Source organism: Xylocopa sonorina, chromosome 16 (genome assembly GCF_050948175.1).
Source record: "Xylocopa sonorina isolate GNS202 chromosome 16, iyXylSono1_principal, whole genome shotgun sequence".
In the NCBI taxonomy this organism is placed as follows: domain Eukaryota; kingdom Metazoa; phylum Arthropoda; class Insecta; order Hymenoptera; family Apidae; genus Xylocopa; species Xylocopa sonorina.
Window position 1 is genome coordinate 3,642,928 of NC_135208.1, and position 17,238 is coordinate 3,660,165.

General features: G+C 43.4%; 3 protein-coding genes across 4 annotated transcripts in view; 1 reads left to right on the forward strand and 2 right to left on the reverse strand.

The window, feature by feature from the left end:
- LOC143430982 (protein 5NUC) overlaps positions 1 to 14,585 on the forward strand; it is a 139,146-nt gene extending 124,561 nt beyond the window's left edge. The window contains exons 2-7 of one of the 2 annotated variants that reach the window (XM_076907465.1): positions 10,994 to 11,125; positions 11,193 to 11,424; positions 11,623 to 12,222; positions 13,076 to 13,513; positions 13,593 to 13,782; positions 13,882 to 14,585. In XM_076907465.1, the coding sequence (XP_076763580.1) occupies positions 10,998 to 11,125; positions 11,193 to 11,424; positions 11,623 to 12,222; positions 13,076 to 13,513; positions 13,593 to 13,782; positions 13,882 to 14,087 (1,794 nt within the window). In that variant the 5' untranslated portion in view covers positions 10,994 to 10,997 and the 3' untranslated portion in view covers positions 14,088 to 14,585. The remainder of the gene's footprint in view (positions 1 to 10,993; positions 11,126 to 11,192; positions 11,425 to 11,622; positions 12,223 to 13,075; positions 13,514 to 13,592; positions 13,783 to 13,881) is intronic. The other variant, XM_076907466.1, reaches the window with a different exon arrangement.
- On the reverse strand, positions 1,604 to 5,314 carry LOC143431057 (apyrase). The gene is made up of 11 exons (XM_076907560.1): positions 5,179 to 5,314; positions 4,391 to 4,616; positions 3,937 to 4,053; positions 3,789 to 3,869; positions 3,179 to 3,380; positions 2,989 to 3,094; positions 2,830 to 2,924; positions 2,590 to 2,744; positions 2,330 to 2,515; positions 1,956 to 2,050; positions 1,604 to 1,884 (listed from the first exon to the last, which is right to left on the reverse strand). The coding sequence occupies exons 1-11, from the start codon at positions 5,307 to 5,309 to the stop codon at positions 1,641 to 1,643; spliced, it is 1,638 nt and encodes a 545-aa protein (XP_076763675.1). The 5' UTR covers positions 5,310 to 5,314; the 3' UTR covers positions 1,604 to 1,640.
- On the reverse strand, positions 14,522 to 16,855 carry LOC143430981 (protein-lysine N-methyltransferase SMYD4). Its single transcript, XM_076907464.1, has 5 exons — positions 15,790 to 16,855; positions 15,439 to 15,719; positions 15,206 to 15,364; positions 14,962 to 15,105; positions 14,522 to 14,903 (listed from the first exon to the last, which is right to left on the reverse strand). The coding sequence occupies exons 1-5, from the start codon at positions 16,853 to 16,855 to the stop codon at positions 14,658 to 14,660; spliced, it is 1,896 nt and encodes a 631-aa protein (XP_076763579.1). The 3' UTR covers positions 14,522 to 14,657.
- Positions 16,856 to 17,238: the final 383 nt, after the last annotated feature.

Genomic DNA, 17,238 nt, shown 5'->3' on the forward strand with positions numbered 1-17,238 from the left:
ACACACAGGTGCATGCGTACGTATATATATATATATATATTTTTTTTTTTTGTATTATTATTATTATTATGCACGCACACGCATGTATACCTCTCTTCTCTCCACTACGCGTTTACCCGGTCCCCGTGGACGTGGTGTCCTCGCGGTGCACGCACAGCTTCCGATCCCGCGGTACGTTCAACCGATTCCCGGTCCCGGTTGCTATCGAAAGGGGGATTACGTGGTGGTGTCCGAGCGTGGCGAGCTTGGCGAGCTCACGAGAGGATCGCGGGTCGACCCATCGGTGGACGCGGCTTTGGAAACACTGGCGTGCGCTGTCAGGTAACGCAACGGAGCAGGTCGACGGACAGCCAGCAGGCAGACCTGCCTCCATGACACTGCTCTCCTCTTCCTCTACCCTCTCACCGTCTCTCCCTTGCACCGACTACTACATCGCTTGCAGCTGGCATTCCCCTCCCCTCCTACTCAAACCTTCCCCACCGCTGCTCCTACGGGACCCCTCTCACCCTCCACCGTTACACGCCATTCTTACCGTGAACGAGATCCCTCTTCCACGTTATTTCTATGTTTCTCTCTCTCTCTCCCTCAAACCCCTCTCGATCTCTTTCTTTCTCTCTCTCTCTCTCTCTCTTTCGCTCCAAGTCGATTCCCCTTTTCTCAGGAAGGGAAACCTTCCTCGTCCCTCCGATGGATCCTCCCCACCAACACGGCAGCCTGCATTTTCCTGCCGTTTCCCCTCTTCACTGTTTCACCGCCACCCTCTCTCCCTCTCGCCCTGTTTCTCTGCCTCTCTGCATGACTCTGTACGTACCTACTCTCCCTTCTTCTCGGATACCCTCTCTGGTCCCGACGTAACCCAGAAGGTTTCCCGCAGACCTCAGCCAGTGAGGCCGCTTGTACGCACAAGGTCCAACAGAAGACGTCGCCGATCAAAGGACCGCGGATTTCAAACTGTTCGAAAGTTGCCGCGCCGGACGGAATTGGTCCGCTTCCAGTTTCGAGCAAACCGCGCGTGGCGAACGAGTCGCTCTGCCTTCTCAGCTTCCGGGACCAGCTATTTTCCATCGAGGACGAAGCAACGCGTGACCAAAGTCCTCTGCGAGGGTGACGCGTCGCGAAATGAAACGTTGATCTATGAATCTCGAGGAAAAGGGAAAAGATAACGGAAACTGTGTCACGCGCGAAGAGGATTCTGTCCGCTAAACGAATTTTAAGCGAGAGGAGAGTTCCCGCGGCACTACAAAGCGGTTCACGCGTTCCAGCGGAGGGCAACGATGCAGACGAACAGCTGCTATTTCACCTGTTCGATATATTATTTAAATGCTTCACCTGCCGCGATGCCCAGATACCGCGAGATAAGCGGCCAAGCGTTTCCTGTTTCCACGACGATATCACGCGAGATTTTCACTGGCGATGCTTCCGAGAAAGCTGCCTTCGAAAGCTTCCTTCGACCTCGCGGGCATCGATCGATGGATCATCACATCTTCTTCCAAAGATCTCGAAAATTGCTCACACTTTTTATCATACGGACAAAACAAAAACAGAGAAAATATCGCAGTAATGATACCAGCTTGTTAAAGAATATACAACGAAGCGTTGTAGCTACACAATTATCTCTCGCGTATTGATTTGGAATAAAATTAGCGTTTATCGGTGTCGCCTAGGAAAATGACTCGACGATTTTGCCCGGTCGTTATCGGACTGATCTTTTTCATATATTTGCTCAGCAGTTCCAAATCCAAGTATCCCACTTCGTGATTTCGTCCACAAGTCGCAAATGGAACGAATCCGTCGCCAGCGCCGATCAGAAAAGTTGGGACGACTATTCTGTACCATTCGTCCCTTTTTAAATCCACGTATCTCGGTACTTTGCAAGCTCGACATCTAGAAAAGCGTAAAAACCTTATCTAACCGTTCATTTAAATTGTTCCCTCGATATAAAAATTGTTAGATACCTTATCTTAACGTCTATCACCGTTCTGATATTATCGTTTGTCTTGTACGTCACTTTTAATCCCGACCATATTAAAATACCATTCATTTCCAGGATCTGGAACGATAAAATTGTGTACACAAGACGGATTATGAAATTTAGAAAGCATTTGCTACCAGCAATCAATTACGAGTCGAGAGTCGAGTGAAACCGCGACGCCTGGCGAACGGCAACCCGCGCGACACAGCCGCACCAACGGTCGCCCTCCGCTAGGAGCCAAAAAATGTTGCGCTTGCCTTTACGTACGAATCCATCGCGTTAAAAAGTAATGTACAGCTGAATAGCACTGTTGTCGACTCTTTTGCCAAAATTCGTAAAGTATTTTGGCATAAATACCTGCACGATGCAGCTGCCCTTCAATTCAAGGATGTCCCAAGTGTTCTCGAAGGGTTGAGCCATCACCAAATCGGCGTAAGTTACGTTCTGACCCAAAGCATCGATGGGAGCACGAACTCCTCCAGGATTTATGACACCCACAGCAGCGTACGTCCAAAATCTCTCGTCTTCTGCCTTTTCTACGTACTACAACCATTCGATGTAACATAAAACAAGTTATCGACGAGTGTGAATGAAGAAATGAAATATTTCCTGCGTACAGAATCCACCATTGCATCTGCGATTAGATTTCCAAGATTGCACTCCTTTTTGTGACACTGGTTATCCAGATAAACCCTCGATCGAGCGATTATGGACGATGCCTTCTCGTCCACGCTTATTTTCCATGGCTCCAAGGCTTTTACCATTACAGGATCTAGTGGCAATTATCCAATTCATTTCTTTGACAAGCAGACAGTCGAAAATTATTCTCATTCATGGTTTTTATTGAATAGTTTCACCTTGCTCGATCGAGTGATCGAGAAGAATCGGATTCCCCTCCCAGTCGATCACCTCACCCTCCTTGTCGAACCGCACCGTCAGGTTTCCCAGATATCTGATGTGAATGAAGAAACGACATTTTCGATTTTGAGAAGAATAATTAAAAAATAATTACGAACTTAGTGAACGCTGCTGCTTGGACGATAGGCACTTTTCTGTTGGTCTTCTCTTGTATCACTACTACAGGGTATTTGTCTTCCGGTTGGTCTATGAACGGTGGTGGTCCTAAAAAATAACGAAGAGGCGTTTCCTCTATCCTTCGTTTCTCACTTTTTTCTGGATATAAAAAGATGTTACGCGTTTAAATACCCGTGTATAAAAACGTATGAGAGTGTCCTCCGACGATCAGGTCGATCAGAGGACACTTGGCGGCCATTATTCTGTCCACGTCCAATCCGCAGTGGCTTAAAACAATAATAATGTCGATCCCACGGGACTTCAATCTCCGCGCCTCGTCATTCACCGTTTCCACCTCGTCCAGAAACTTTAGTCTCCCGGTTCTGGAAATTGTCTGGCAATTTGTAAGTTTCAATTAAGGTCCAGAGGAGAAACGCCGAGTCACTCTTCCGGTTAAACCTCCGTCTCCGTAATCGTCCCCCGTTATCAGGCTCGCGCAATTATTTCCGTGCTGCTTGGGACCCGTTTAATCCCACCAATAATTAAACTATAATGCGGCGAAATCTTTCGTAATCTTGTGTTCCTGGTTGACGCGAGGAGGAAACCGCGGTGAGATCCGGCAGTAAATGGTCGTTTTTAATGCATTACACGAGGACTGAATCATCCGTGTAAAAATTTCTTCGTTCTCGCATTCCTGGAGGTTTGCTCGATCACGTCGACGGAGATTTAGATAAATACTCGGCGGAGACTCGAAAAAGCGACTTTGGCAATTGGTCGGGGACAAAGTTCAACTTGTACCAACGTTTGTGGTCGACAGAATCACCCCAATTACTCCAATCTTCGTGCCGTTCCTCTCGATGACCGTGCTGTTCTCGTACAAGCCCTAAACATCATCGACGCTCGTTAAAACGAACGAAAATCTTAATTACAGCAAATCAGAGGATCCAAACCTGCATAGTTGGTTCCTCGCTGGCGTCGATGTTGGTCACCACCACGGGTGCCTTGACCATTTTTAAGAAATTAACCACTCCATCGACGTCGTTGTCAAACTCGTGATTTCCTATCGTCTAAGAAAGGTCGAATTAATTACTATTTAATACTTTCAAAGTCTGGTAAAAAGAAAGCTCGAATGGGACACAAAATAAGTAAGAGTATAATTTCAGGCGGATGGTTGATCTTCTCGTGATTTTTCCATCGCCGTTATTGATCCAGTGAAATCGCCCCGCCTCGATTTAATTAACAGATAATTACGTGATGGCGACCATGACGCGTTTCGTCTACTTTCATCGTGAAATTTGAAGACGTCACGCTCGGCTTGATCCGCTCGAATAACGAGGACGTGTTCGAATAATTGATCGTTAACTCGTTTGGCCCAATTAAGCGAGGAGAATTATTTTCCTTTACCATGACATCGTGGGGCAGCATGTTCATGAACGTCGCGGTCACGTTCCAGCGATGAACATTGTACCAAAGCGTCCCCTGGAAATGGTCCCCGGCGTTCAGGAAAATTGGATTCGGCCTTTCCTCGATTAATCGATTCACCGCCGTCGAAACCCTCGCTATTCCACCTACGCAATCCTTTTCCTCCCCCTTGCGACACATTCCTGAACGGGGTCCCGTTTGCTCGAACCTAAAACCGTTTTACCAGCTAAACGAAAGAATCTCGAGAATCCACGCTCGTGTTCGCATCCACGAAAATTGGATTCGCTAAGAAACGTGGACCTTCAGAAAGAGCGTAGCGGTGATTATTAACAGTTAATGCTAATGACAAACGCGATTTGCTTTTAAATTGATTCGGTTCCAACGGGTGTCCGCGTTGATCAATTCTCATCGTTAACCCGTTCAGACTGAAAAACAGTCACGAATCATCTCATCCTTGACCCAGAGATTTCACTTGGACAGACGATGGAATCGACCGAGACACGCTTCGCTTATAAAGCCTCGATTCGATTGTTCGACCATCGTCGATTGTACAACCGACTGATTTATCCCCTTTCACGATTCAAAACATTGATGAGGGAACAATATTAATTAACTGTTGCACCTATGCGAATAAAACCGAGCGATAATCGTACTAATCGTCGTAAATGGAGCATCGAACGAGCACGCTGTCGTTAGCGACAATTATCAGGTAGACCTTGCGATCGACCGATTTCCTTGACCTTCATTAAAAATTCGACTAGCTGGCATACCTCGCGTGGAAATCGTTTAAGTGTATCACGGACAACTCGAATAAATCCGAGTCTGTCGAGTAATGCGGTTCTACCCGGGTAAATCCGCGTGACAGTTGGAACAAGGACGGCAGCAGTAAAAACCAGAGCATCCTGGAATCAATCTTTCCCTCCAATCTTCCACGGCACGTTCGCTTGGTCCCCGTAGCCCCCTCTCGAGGAACGTGTCCCTACAACAGGAACAGAAATTCGTTAATACCATCATTTCGAGATGAAGCCTCCAGCAGGTATTCCAAGCGGCCATAACGTCACAAACGGAAGTTATCTAAACGTCGACGGTAATGGAAGACGATGCAGGCGAATAAACAAGTTCAATTTCGATCTGCGCGGACAGAGATACATCGTCGATCCGCGGTGAATTTATTGGAATAAACAATTCCACGAGGAATACTTTGGCCAAGGACTCCGAGAAAGAGAAATTTACATCGTGATTTCACTTATCGTTAGTCACGTGCGTTGCACGTAACAGCCTCGATTGTGTGCTTTTTGCGAATGCCTCGGGAAAGAAAATGCTGCTCTAATTCCCCCGACACAAAGAAGAAAGTAGACGATACAGAAGTGTTGATTAAACTTGGGCCTCGAATGAATCAGAAATCCGTTTCAAAATCGTAACACACTCACGAGGTGATTCGTATCTGTGCTCGCCTACAATAGGAACCTCGCGATCTATAATAAATGCTATTTATCACCCGTGATCGATCAGAAATCAGACACGTAACGGAACTGTCGCTCGTGAACGCCAGTCAAAAACTGTCCGCTGGAAAGTATTTCGCCGCTCGTTCCTTCCACGACCAGATAAATCCGTCAGATTAAAGGCCACACTCGTTCTAAATACCTGCGCAACCAGTGCAATAAAGATCGTGCAAACAGAGAGAATCGCGTTTTTTCGACAACAGCTCCGAAACGAGGAAAAATTTATATGGAAACTTCGTTCGTCTCGAGCGATGAAACTTCGTCGTACCATTCGATACGATAAACTAGAAACATGACGTTCCTTTTTCCTATTCAAGGTGAATTAATAAATGCAATTAATCGACTTGTATCGCGTGTCTCAATTATATCTCGTAAACAGGCTGATGGTATCGCGCTGTTTGCCTTCTGATGCTGCGAAAACTGTTATCATAAAATCTTGCGTATTCGTACAAGGCTCTTTAGTAATACGTGTTTCGTGATACTCGCGTTTTCGTACAAGGTTCTTCAGTTGTACGCGTTTCACGATACCATTTAGTGATGATTATGGACGAGCTTGCTGCTTATCTAATGATCAACCGAGCATTGAATACACGTGTACCCGATATGTACGCACGTATCTACATGAGTGTCTTCTAGATAACACATTTTGTCCGAAAATTAAGCCAATGGAGCGCTGAGAGTAGTTCAGAAATTGTAATCGGAGGAAGAGACACCTCCAAAGAATACGTGAAAGATAACTCGTTTGAAACGACCGATTGCGCAATCCTGCATCGTTTGATCGCAGTTTAGAGCGAAGGACTTTAAAAATGCTTCGTTAACGAGGGACCAGCCAGACGATGGCAAGGAAGGGGGAATACCCGGATGGACGAGCGCGTTCGAAAGGAAACGTCGAAGGGCAAGAATAATTTCGGATAAAAGGAATCGGCCTTGGGGAACCTTTCCAGTTGGCTCAGTCCGCGCTTAGCCCTCGAACGTGGCGTGTCTCTCGAATTGGAAAAGTGGAGTGCCGCCATCGGGATTCGTTTGACCGAGGCCACCCTCGCGGATCAAAGTGAGTTCTCGAACTTGTTCGTTTCGATGCAACCAGCCATTCCGAAGTAATGTCGAATTCGTTGGAGACCCACCTGATCGAATAAGTTCACCAGTGGTATTTATAGAAATTAACAGGAAAATAGAGCTCCGATTCCTAGTTCTCGCATTGCATAATTCATTACCGGGTACGCAGAATAGACAGTCGTTGAAAAACTAGTTTGAAATACACCTACGCGCAGGTTTTTCCAGCACGTGAACTGGTTGTCAGATGATAATATAGGCTATATCGAGTGCACGTAAGTAACTTGTCCACCTTCGCGCGATTTTTGCGCGCCAGACAACACGGAATAGCTAATGGCGGATAGAAAATAGAAGCGATTCGGCGGAAACGTTTCAGCGAATCGTCCAGCGGAACAGTCTTTAACCACGTACGGAAAATAGTAATCGAAATGACGCAAGGTTTCCTCGCGATTTCCAAGCGATTCGATACTGCATCGCTCGTTTGAAAAAAATGACAGAGCGAGCCGTCAGGATTGCGATAAAAACGAACAAACGTACGCACGTATTTCTGAATAGGCGGAACGTTTACGTTTTCGAGTACCATTTTTACACGTGTGCACACGTAAGCACATCAACTTGCGAATACAAAGCTCTTTACGAGCCGCTTTTATTAGGAACAGTAATTTTGAGCGCGTTTTACGACCGTCTACGGTATCACTCCCGCTCAAACTTGTGCTCATCCGCGTCGCTATTGTAATTTTATTACGCCTCGACCATACCATCCGTCTAAATATAATCAAACGTAAGAACAGTCGCTGGTCCTATACATCGAGCACCCTAATTCCCCCTGCCATCTTTATCAAAGTCGATGGTCGATCCATCAAAGCCAACGTCAATGGAGCCTCTTTAAAATTCGACGAACGTTCAGCGTTCGCGAACGGGATCGAAAATGGTACAGACCCAACAAACGACGCTGAGCGTCCTGGCGAACTGACAAGAGCATTCTATATTCGAGTTCCGAGCAAACCGCTCGATGAAACCATCACTCTGATCCCTCATAAGGAGAAATAAAATTGAATTCTTGGGGAAAAAAAAAGGATGACGAAGAATACCAGTTGAAGAGGCTTCGTATTCTCTCAGTATCCGTCGACTTTGATTAACGATTCGATACGCTTGTGTCGAGAGATAAAGCGATCATTGTTTTCCAATATGGAATTGCTCAGACACTCTCTCTGTTCCCAATTTAACGATAACGGAATTGTGAAATCGGTGTACTGATAATTGTGCCGCGGATGCATCGCTCGAAAGAGACGAGGAGGAAGATTTGTAACGCGCGGCGAGATAAAACGTGACTATCTAACAATGATCGATCGAAATCGCAACTAAACAAATAGACACACGCCTCTTTACCAACTTTGCTCCACTGTTTCGTTTCGCTGCTCTATTTTTACGCGATACGCGTACCGCGATGCAAGTCGCGTTCTATCAGACAGTTTCGATCGGATCACGTTGGAGATGTTCGCCGTCAACGTGATCCGTCGCTTCGATATATTTAGCCGGCTTCCTAAGTGAAATAAAATCAAGATTCTAATCAGTCAGACGAGCCTGCAGCCTGAAGACACTGCCATTGAACTTTGACGCGCCAAATGCGGCCCGCTTGCCAAAGCGTACAAGTTGAACGTAACGTGACATAATCGGCCACCCACTCTCGCAGTAATTCCCGAACGTATGTTTCTTAATATAATCATTTATTCTCGCGCAGACAATCGCTCATCTGTTATTGTTTAAACGCGTCGTTCCATCCGCGCGTTCTCGCAAAACAGCGCAGTCGATCTCGAGCGAAGCGAGCAGCGCGAATTACGCTCAAGCGATTTTATATTTTCCATCCCAACGAAATAGCCGACTGGTTTTCATCGAATGACTTCGCTAAAACTAACCACGTTACACAGCCATTTTATATAATCGCTCGCCTGTACTTATTATACTTTATTATTTCGCTCTCTATCGCTTATTTTTACCAACCGTCAGACATCGACGCCGTTCGAACGCGACTCGACCGTCTCTTTAACCCGTCTCGTACATGGAAATACCATTAAACGATAGGAAAAGGCTGATAGCACGTTTTCTACAATGTGATTGCGAATAATTGAAACGATTACACGTGGTATCGCGCACCACCTACTCCTTCGTGGCGGCAGGACGGAAGGATCGATCGATCGAGGTGGTTCGAAACCCGCCGAAATCCCCCACGTGTTGTCGACTGGCGAACCTCGAGGCGCACCGTCGTTTCGAAAAGAAACATCAGCCAGCTCGCTGCGAGCAGCCGCTCGATAATACGCGTCCGACAAGAGAAATCCACGTGCCGGAGGAGCGATTCGCGGGCAGATTGGGGGACAAACCAGAAGGCGTGCCGCGGGTTTTTCGTCCGTGGTTCAGTCGAGGTTGGCCGCTCGGCAAAATCGGCTCGGCTGAAGAAAAACGCGGCGCGATCGTTGTGCAACCGGCGTCGACATCCGCAGCCGTCGTCGTCGCGGAGGATCCACCGGTGAGTGATTGGCCGCACGCGGTATTTTTAAGCAGGGCGAATCGGTCCGCGAATCCGCGAGACGATCGCGATTCGAACGAGCGCATCTTCGAAACTGTCGACTCTGGCCTGGTCATCTTCCACGCTTTGCCATCTTGGCAGTGACCTTCTCGCTTTTTCAAAGAGGAACGTTAATCGAACGCGAGTACTGGAACAGGTTATAAAGCTAACCGAATTCGCCTGTATCGTCGATCAGATCCTCTGAAAAGAGAAATAGCAAGTGTCTTGAACGGAAGCTCCCCTTCGTTACTCGCGATCATTAGTCTAATGGCGTGTGACTCATTTTATCGTGGCCAATCGCGAAGGTTATTATCGATTGTGCCTCCAAGACGATTGGCAATAAATTACGCGGTCAGCAAAATATTAGCGCAAGCACGCGCGTGCCTCCCAAAACTTTAATATCGAACGGTTCACTGACGAAATATCAATATTTAACCACCTTCGAACGGTTGGCTTACGGTTGCACCGCTGGTAATTACCGATAATTCCAATGATAGGATTGCATTTAACGGTACTGCGACGGTAAACGTATTGGTACGCGGTAACACGGAAATGCATTTGGTAGTTCCAAAGTTTGCGAGAACCGCCTCGTAGAAAATTATCCTCGCGTCGAAAACAGACGCGATAATGATCGTTATTCAACGTCGCATTCTTATCAATTCTAATGCAACTGAAACTTCCTTATGTAACCAGCTGAGAAAAATGTGTCGACCGTTTTCTTTCATTTCCACGAGGATTTTTTCGTAAATCACGCGGCAATCTCATTCATCCAACGCGTACGAATTGAACGCGCTGGGAATTCTCGCTGACTCACGAAAAGGAATCGTTGACACAAATTGAAATAGAATGGAAATATGCGTGACCGTACGCAGCTGACTGTTACGATTTTTCTTAACGCGACAAATTAATTGTTACTCCGATTTAACGAACAATTTTATTCTCTGCTGGTTCTCGTCATTTCTCAAACCACACGTCATTTGTCGATCAACAAGCGCGGCTCTGTTCGACTCTCCTTTCGAACGAATAATATATTTTTAACTTACAATTAAACGATTGATGCACCAATTGAACGCTCGCTAACCCTTAAATAGAAGTTGGAAAATGGTTCGATCAACGATCGTCGGTTTAACGCGCGATAGATAATCGCTGAGCACGAAACTGGTTATCGAAACGACGTCGAAGGCCGTTGGAAACACTTGTTGGCAGCGATCGAGCGTGTTTCGTAGAGAAATTATGTTAAGCCCACGTCATGGATGACAATTATTACTTCACCGTCCGCTTCGAGCACCTGGATCGTAAATAGTTTTTTCTAAAGCAATTTGCATCGGATATTACGCGCGGTCTGTACTCGCGATCTTTTGATTCATCGCTGGACATTCCTGAATTTATGCCACCGCGTTACACAATCACCCATGAGCCGTTCAATTTCAAGGGGAAATTGGCGAACAACCGTGCGACGAACACCACCAAAATGTCCACCGTTTGGATCCTGCTCTGCGCCCTTCTCGCGTTCTCCAACGCGACTCTTGGCAATCCTGTACGGAACAACGCCGATGGACTCACCGTTAGAATCTTGCACACCAACGACATGCATTCGAGGTAATGATCTCTGCAATTCTTCACTTTTCAACTAAAAAACGTAACGTACATACGCTGATGACTGTAGGTTCGAGCAGACATCGAAATTGTCGAGTGTCTGCTCGCAAAAGGAGGCGGATGAGGGCAGATGTTACGGAGGATTCCCCAGAATAGCGACCTTGATCCGAGAGTCCCGGAAATCGCAGGTTCCGTGCCTGTTCCTCAACGCTGGGGACACGTACCAAGGCTCTACGTGGTACAGCATCTACAAGTGGAGGATCGTATCAAGGTTCTTGAATCTTCTGGCCCCGAATGCCACGGTGGGTGAAGTCAATCATAAATTTATCTGATAGAACAGATCGATTAGCTATCGCTCGAGGCGTTGTTAGAGATTGATTTGATTCAAGGATGCCTCAGAGATGATGCTTCAGAGATGAGATCATAGAAGTGTACGTCTACTTTCCAATTGATCCGATCTTCTCCAAGTTACGATCGACTCTGCTCCTTTAAAATTACAGAGTTTAGGGAACCACGAGTTCGACGACGGTGTGGACGGTCTGATACCCTTCATCCAGAACGCCACGTTCCCCATAGTGACGTCCAATCTGGACCTAAGCAAACAACCGAACCTGGCCGCGACGAACCTGTTGAACAGCACCGTTCTCACCGTAAACGGAGTGAGGATCGGTGTGATCGGCTACCTGACGCCAGAGACCAAGGTGCTCTCGAGAACGGAGGAAGTGATCTTCCTGGACGAGGTGGAGAGCGTTCGCAGGGAGGCCAGAAAGTTAAAGGGACAAGGTGTGAACGTACTGATCGCTCTGGGGCACTCTGGCTTCGAAGTTGACAAGAAAATCGCTCGGGAAGTGGAGGACATCGACCTGGTGATCGGTGGGCACACGAACACCTTCCTCTACAACGGGAAACAACCGGATATAGAGATCCCAGAGGGTCTCTATCCGACGGAGGTGGTGCAGGAGAACGGAAGAAAGGTCTACGTGGTGCAGGCTTACGCTTACACGAAGTACCTTGGCAATTTCACGGTCAATTTCGATCGGGACGGAGAAGTCACCGGCATCGTTGGCAATCCAGTGCTCGTCGACAGCAAAATCGAACAAGTAAGCTCTAATTAATGATCATTTGCGTCCTCGTAATTATCGTTCGACCTTTGCCGCCTCGAGAATAAAGAGAAAATTTGAATATCATCGATAAGCTAGGGATTAAAAAATTGGATGGGAACAACGCCATCTACTGGCAATTGCCTGGAACTAACGACTTCTTAACAGGAATATAGAATGTGTATGGAGGTATGCGAACTCACCGCGTGACGTCACAGGCGAGAGTGAGACGGAAGATAGAGAGAGAAGGGCTCTACGTCACACTATATATATAGCTATCGGCAGCTGATTGGTCGCCTCTGTTTACACCAGGGTATTATAAACAAACAGAGGTCGTTGAAAAGCGATATATATAGTACTACACGAGGTACGCGCCATCTGCTGCCATTTGCCGGAACTGCGAAATATTAACAGGAATATAGAATGTGTATGGAGGTATGCGAACTTCTCCGCGTGACGTCACAGGCGAGAATGAGACAGAAAATAGAGAGGGAAGATGTCTACGTCACTTTATTACATATAGCTATCAGCAGCTGATAGGCTACCTCTGTTTACGTCAGGGTATCATAAACTAAAGGAAGTAGGCAGAAAATAGAAACAGATTTAAGTAACGTACGATATATTTTATTTGAACAAGCCGCACTTTCTCACATTTTCAAGTAAATTTAATTAAACAGCACCAAATAATTATTTATGTATCGTTTATATATATTCTCGTATATTTTTAAATCTATACACGGTGATTCGCTACTCGTGCTACATTATTATTAATTATTATTGTTGAATCTGTCACACGAGTAGCAAATCGCCCTGGACAATTTTCTAAGAAGACATTACCATTGTTTTCCAATAGGCAAAAGACATTTTGGACGTATTGGATGAACTGAGAGGGCCCATCAATAATATCAGCCAAACGATAGTTGGAAGGACTCGTGTTCTTCTCGATGGAGACAGTAAAGTTTGTAGACGAAGCGAATGCAATTTAGGCAATTTGATCACAGATGCCATGGTGGATTATAACGTTGGAGAATACGCAGGCAAAAACGGATGGACAGATGCAGCGATAGCTTTCCAGAATAGCGGTAGTATCAGGACTTCCATCATGACGAGCAATGATTACAAAATCACCATGGAAGATGTTCTCGGTGTTTTACCATTTAACAATGCCATCCTGAAAGTGTCGATGACTGGAGAAATGATTCTGTCCATATTAGAATGGAGCGTTTATAATCTAGAATCGAATAGCACTGCAAATCTTTTCGGAGCATTCTTGCAATTCTCTGGTCTTCAGGTATTCGATTAAATATCTTATAAATCATTCTAACAACGAACGTTTAATTACCTTATTCCATTTAAATATATGCACACAGGTTGTCTATGATTTAACTCAACCAAAGAATTCAAGGGTAGTTTCAGTAGATGTGCTATGCGCATCCTGCAATGTTCCAACATATAGCAGGCTGAACAAGGATGAAACTTATAATGTTCTTTTAATTGATTTTATGCAAAGCGGTGGTGATGGATATACCATGTTGAAGAATCTTAAGACTGTGTCACTTGGTACTTACAACTTTTCATTCAGTCAAACGTATAAATTGTATCTCGTTATTTCTCGTATCAGCAGTAGTTACAATATAGCAGCGTATCGTTTCTTTACAGGTGTTACTACTTCAGAAGCATTGATAGAATACTTAAAAAGACATAGTCCTGTATATCCTGCCGTTGAATGGAGAATTAAATATCTAAATGATCAGGAAGAATCTTATTCATATAATCAGAAAGGAAAAAGTAGCTCAAATAGAGTGCATCAGTCCATCGAATTGATGGTACTATTACCAATGATCAGTTGGCTACTTGCAAGATAATCCTAACATTTAGGATACACTTTAAAAAATTGACATTCAATGTTTAATACTTTTTCTCTTGCATATTTTACTTCATTCGCTACCTCAAATATATACTTCTGTTATATATTTTCATGGTTTGCAAAAACGTTCATAGCGAAACTATTTCAACAAATTTTTCAACCACTGAAAATTATTATCGATAACATTTATATTTTTACACTGATATTTTAATCTTTGGATATCTGCCAGACGTAATAGAATCACAACACGATATGTATATTACTCAAAAGTCGATATACATATATTTAAATAAATAATGAATACATATTAGTCTGAATGATCGTATTTGTATAATAAAGAAATATATTTATAATATAAATATTAAAATGTACGTCCACATATATATATACATATATGTAAACATTGTCATACAATAACATTCAGTTGTAAAAAATGTAGCTCAAAACTTGTACAGTTACTTTTCGCAATGGAAATAAAAAAAGATATATTAATTTACTTTTAAAAAGAGGCTGAAAAGAATGCAAGAGCATTCTTGGTTCACTTTACTTTCTAAAATAAGAAAGCTCTTTACAGCTTTAGGATTTCAACTCGATTTCCACTCAACTCATAGACACGGTTTAAAGTTTCCACAACATTATTCATTTCTTCGCAAGGCATTGGCACCAAATCGTATAATATTTCAATCATGTTCAACAAGTCATTGACAATATTTTCATCCGATATATTTCCTTCTGTCACAATATCGATATAGTTGGGGAATTTCCGTAATGCGTACATAATCTTGCTCTTATCCTCCTTCTTTTTGACTAAATTCTGCGAAATAAATAATTCTATTATTGTACTGAAAAATCTTTTGCATCAAGTAACTTACTTTAAACGATTTTAGATTGTAGTATAGTGGCCAGTTCTCTCTGCATGGTAAACAATTACACTGAAAGTAATACTGTTTTAATAGTCGCTTTTGTCTTTCATCTCTTGGTGTAAGTGCGTAATGTTGACCATAAGTATCAAATATCTTGAAAAAGGAAAAAGGAAATATAATATTTATCGGTAATATTCCACTATAATAAACTATTTATATAATTATTTAAATACATATACTCATGTGTATATACTTGTTCCCCTTTCTTAATAGGGTACATCGCATACATGACCATATGCTTAGATCTCGAATGCCTAGACACATTTGGGTTGCAACTATGATTAAACAGACTGAAAAATGGCATTGCTGCGGCACCACGTTCTACTGTTTCTAAGCCACGTTCTTCATGGAACTGTGTAGAAAACTTCAATTATCAAATGACTCGAACCAGCTTTTGCTCACAAATATATCTACAACATTACATACACTATGAACATTACTAGGAATCATTTGCTGATATCTTAATATAAGACCGCCAACAAATATAGCATCAACATTTTTCATTAACACGGATAAGTCTTTCTGTAATGGATTTCCAAACATATTAGTACACGTTGCCAGAAAATATAAAATAAAGCTTGCATCTAGGGATCTTCTAAACAGATCTTGTACCGAACGTTTTTCAGAATTAGTTACAAGACCTAATAAACTTCTATATTTATCGCTGTAAAAAATTCCATCTTTACAAAAACCTTTTGTGCGTGGATCTAGAAAAAACAAGCGCACGTGTGATTAATACTATTACATCTTTACACGAATATCAGAATGGTTACTTACCGTCCCAACTATCAACTTCTTTTAACTCTTCTCTTAATTCTTCCATACTTGTAGCTTCCCGTACAGCTTGAATAGCGAGTCTTAAACTGAAGAAATCGATTTTGCTGTAATTCAACTTCAACATACTAGGAAATACTGCGCATTCTGCATCGTGGTATTTTTTCCATTCCATGGCTTTACATTCTTCGGAACAATACATAGCATAACTGCAATAGTTACAAGGTATATTAGCCCAGGATACCTCTAAACAATTTGAACAATGTGTTCGAATATTTTCAGGATTTAACATGAGCGAGTAGGGCTTTTCTACTGCGAGTACTTCGCCAGGACTTATTTGACGGGCAGCCACGACGTGTCTACCATATTCTTCGTTGTATGTTACAGCTACTGCATCAGACGCACAAGGGACTTCGACGTTACAAGCCTTTATCTGAGGAAGTAATGGTTGTTTCACAGCATTCTGTCCTTGTACTTTATTAGATGATACAATCCTTTTTGCAGAATTCAGTTTATCGCTTAATTTCTTTCTACTTGCATCGTCCAAAGACACTTTTTCCAGCCAACATAGCGCTTCCTTAACGGCATCTTTTACATCTGGACGTTTTAGCGCATTTAAACATTCAACTTTTCTTACATAAAGCTTACCACGTAAATTGTCTGGATACGTCAATGCCAACGCTCTGTCTATATCGTCGATGCATAATTGATACTTATGTAGTTTCATTAAAACAGCTGATCTATTAGCGTACGCCAAAGCAAGTTGTTCAGACGGATAAGGAGCATAAGCTACACTTTCGGTATATAATTTTAACGCTTTAAGACAAGTACCAGTTTCTAACGGCGCTGAAACAAATACCTTGTTACCTTGTTCTCTTAATCTCTCAGACTCTTCCGCACTTTTCTCGCTGCTAGAAGATTGAGGAATTACATTATATTCTAACATAACATTGAGAGTAAATAATATACGTTCTTCATCCGTGTCTAATGCTTTACATTTATCGATTAAATCTTTATGCGCATTTGCAGCAAGTAGTTTTAAAGTTAGCTTACATATTACCTCGTCCATCTTTGTTTCTATTTTCTTTCCCTTTCGTTACGTAATGCAATATTAATAGGCAGAACCAAAAATACGTATCGTTGCTTTCACTATGGCACGCTCCAGCTAGAACGAAATAAAATTACTAATACGTGTAAAACAATTAAAATACCGGGATATCCATCATTCAAAATCCAACCAGGATTTCTGGCAGCTCGTTGTTATTTGTTGTTATTGCATTTAAATACCACACTGTCCTCTAGAGGGCACGATAAATACCGTGTAAACAAAGTCCAATCTATTCCATGTAAAATAAAAGTTCAAATAATAATCCAAAGATGTCCTAAAAAACGATTATTTTCTTAAATTTAACCAGCAAGACAAATTTTACTTTAAACGAGCACAAATTGTTA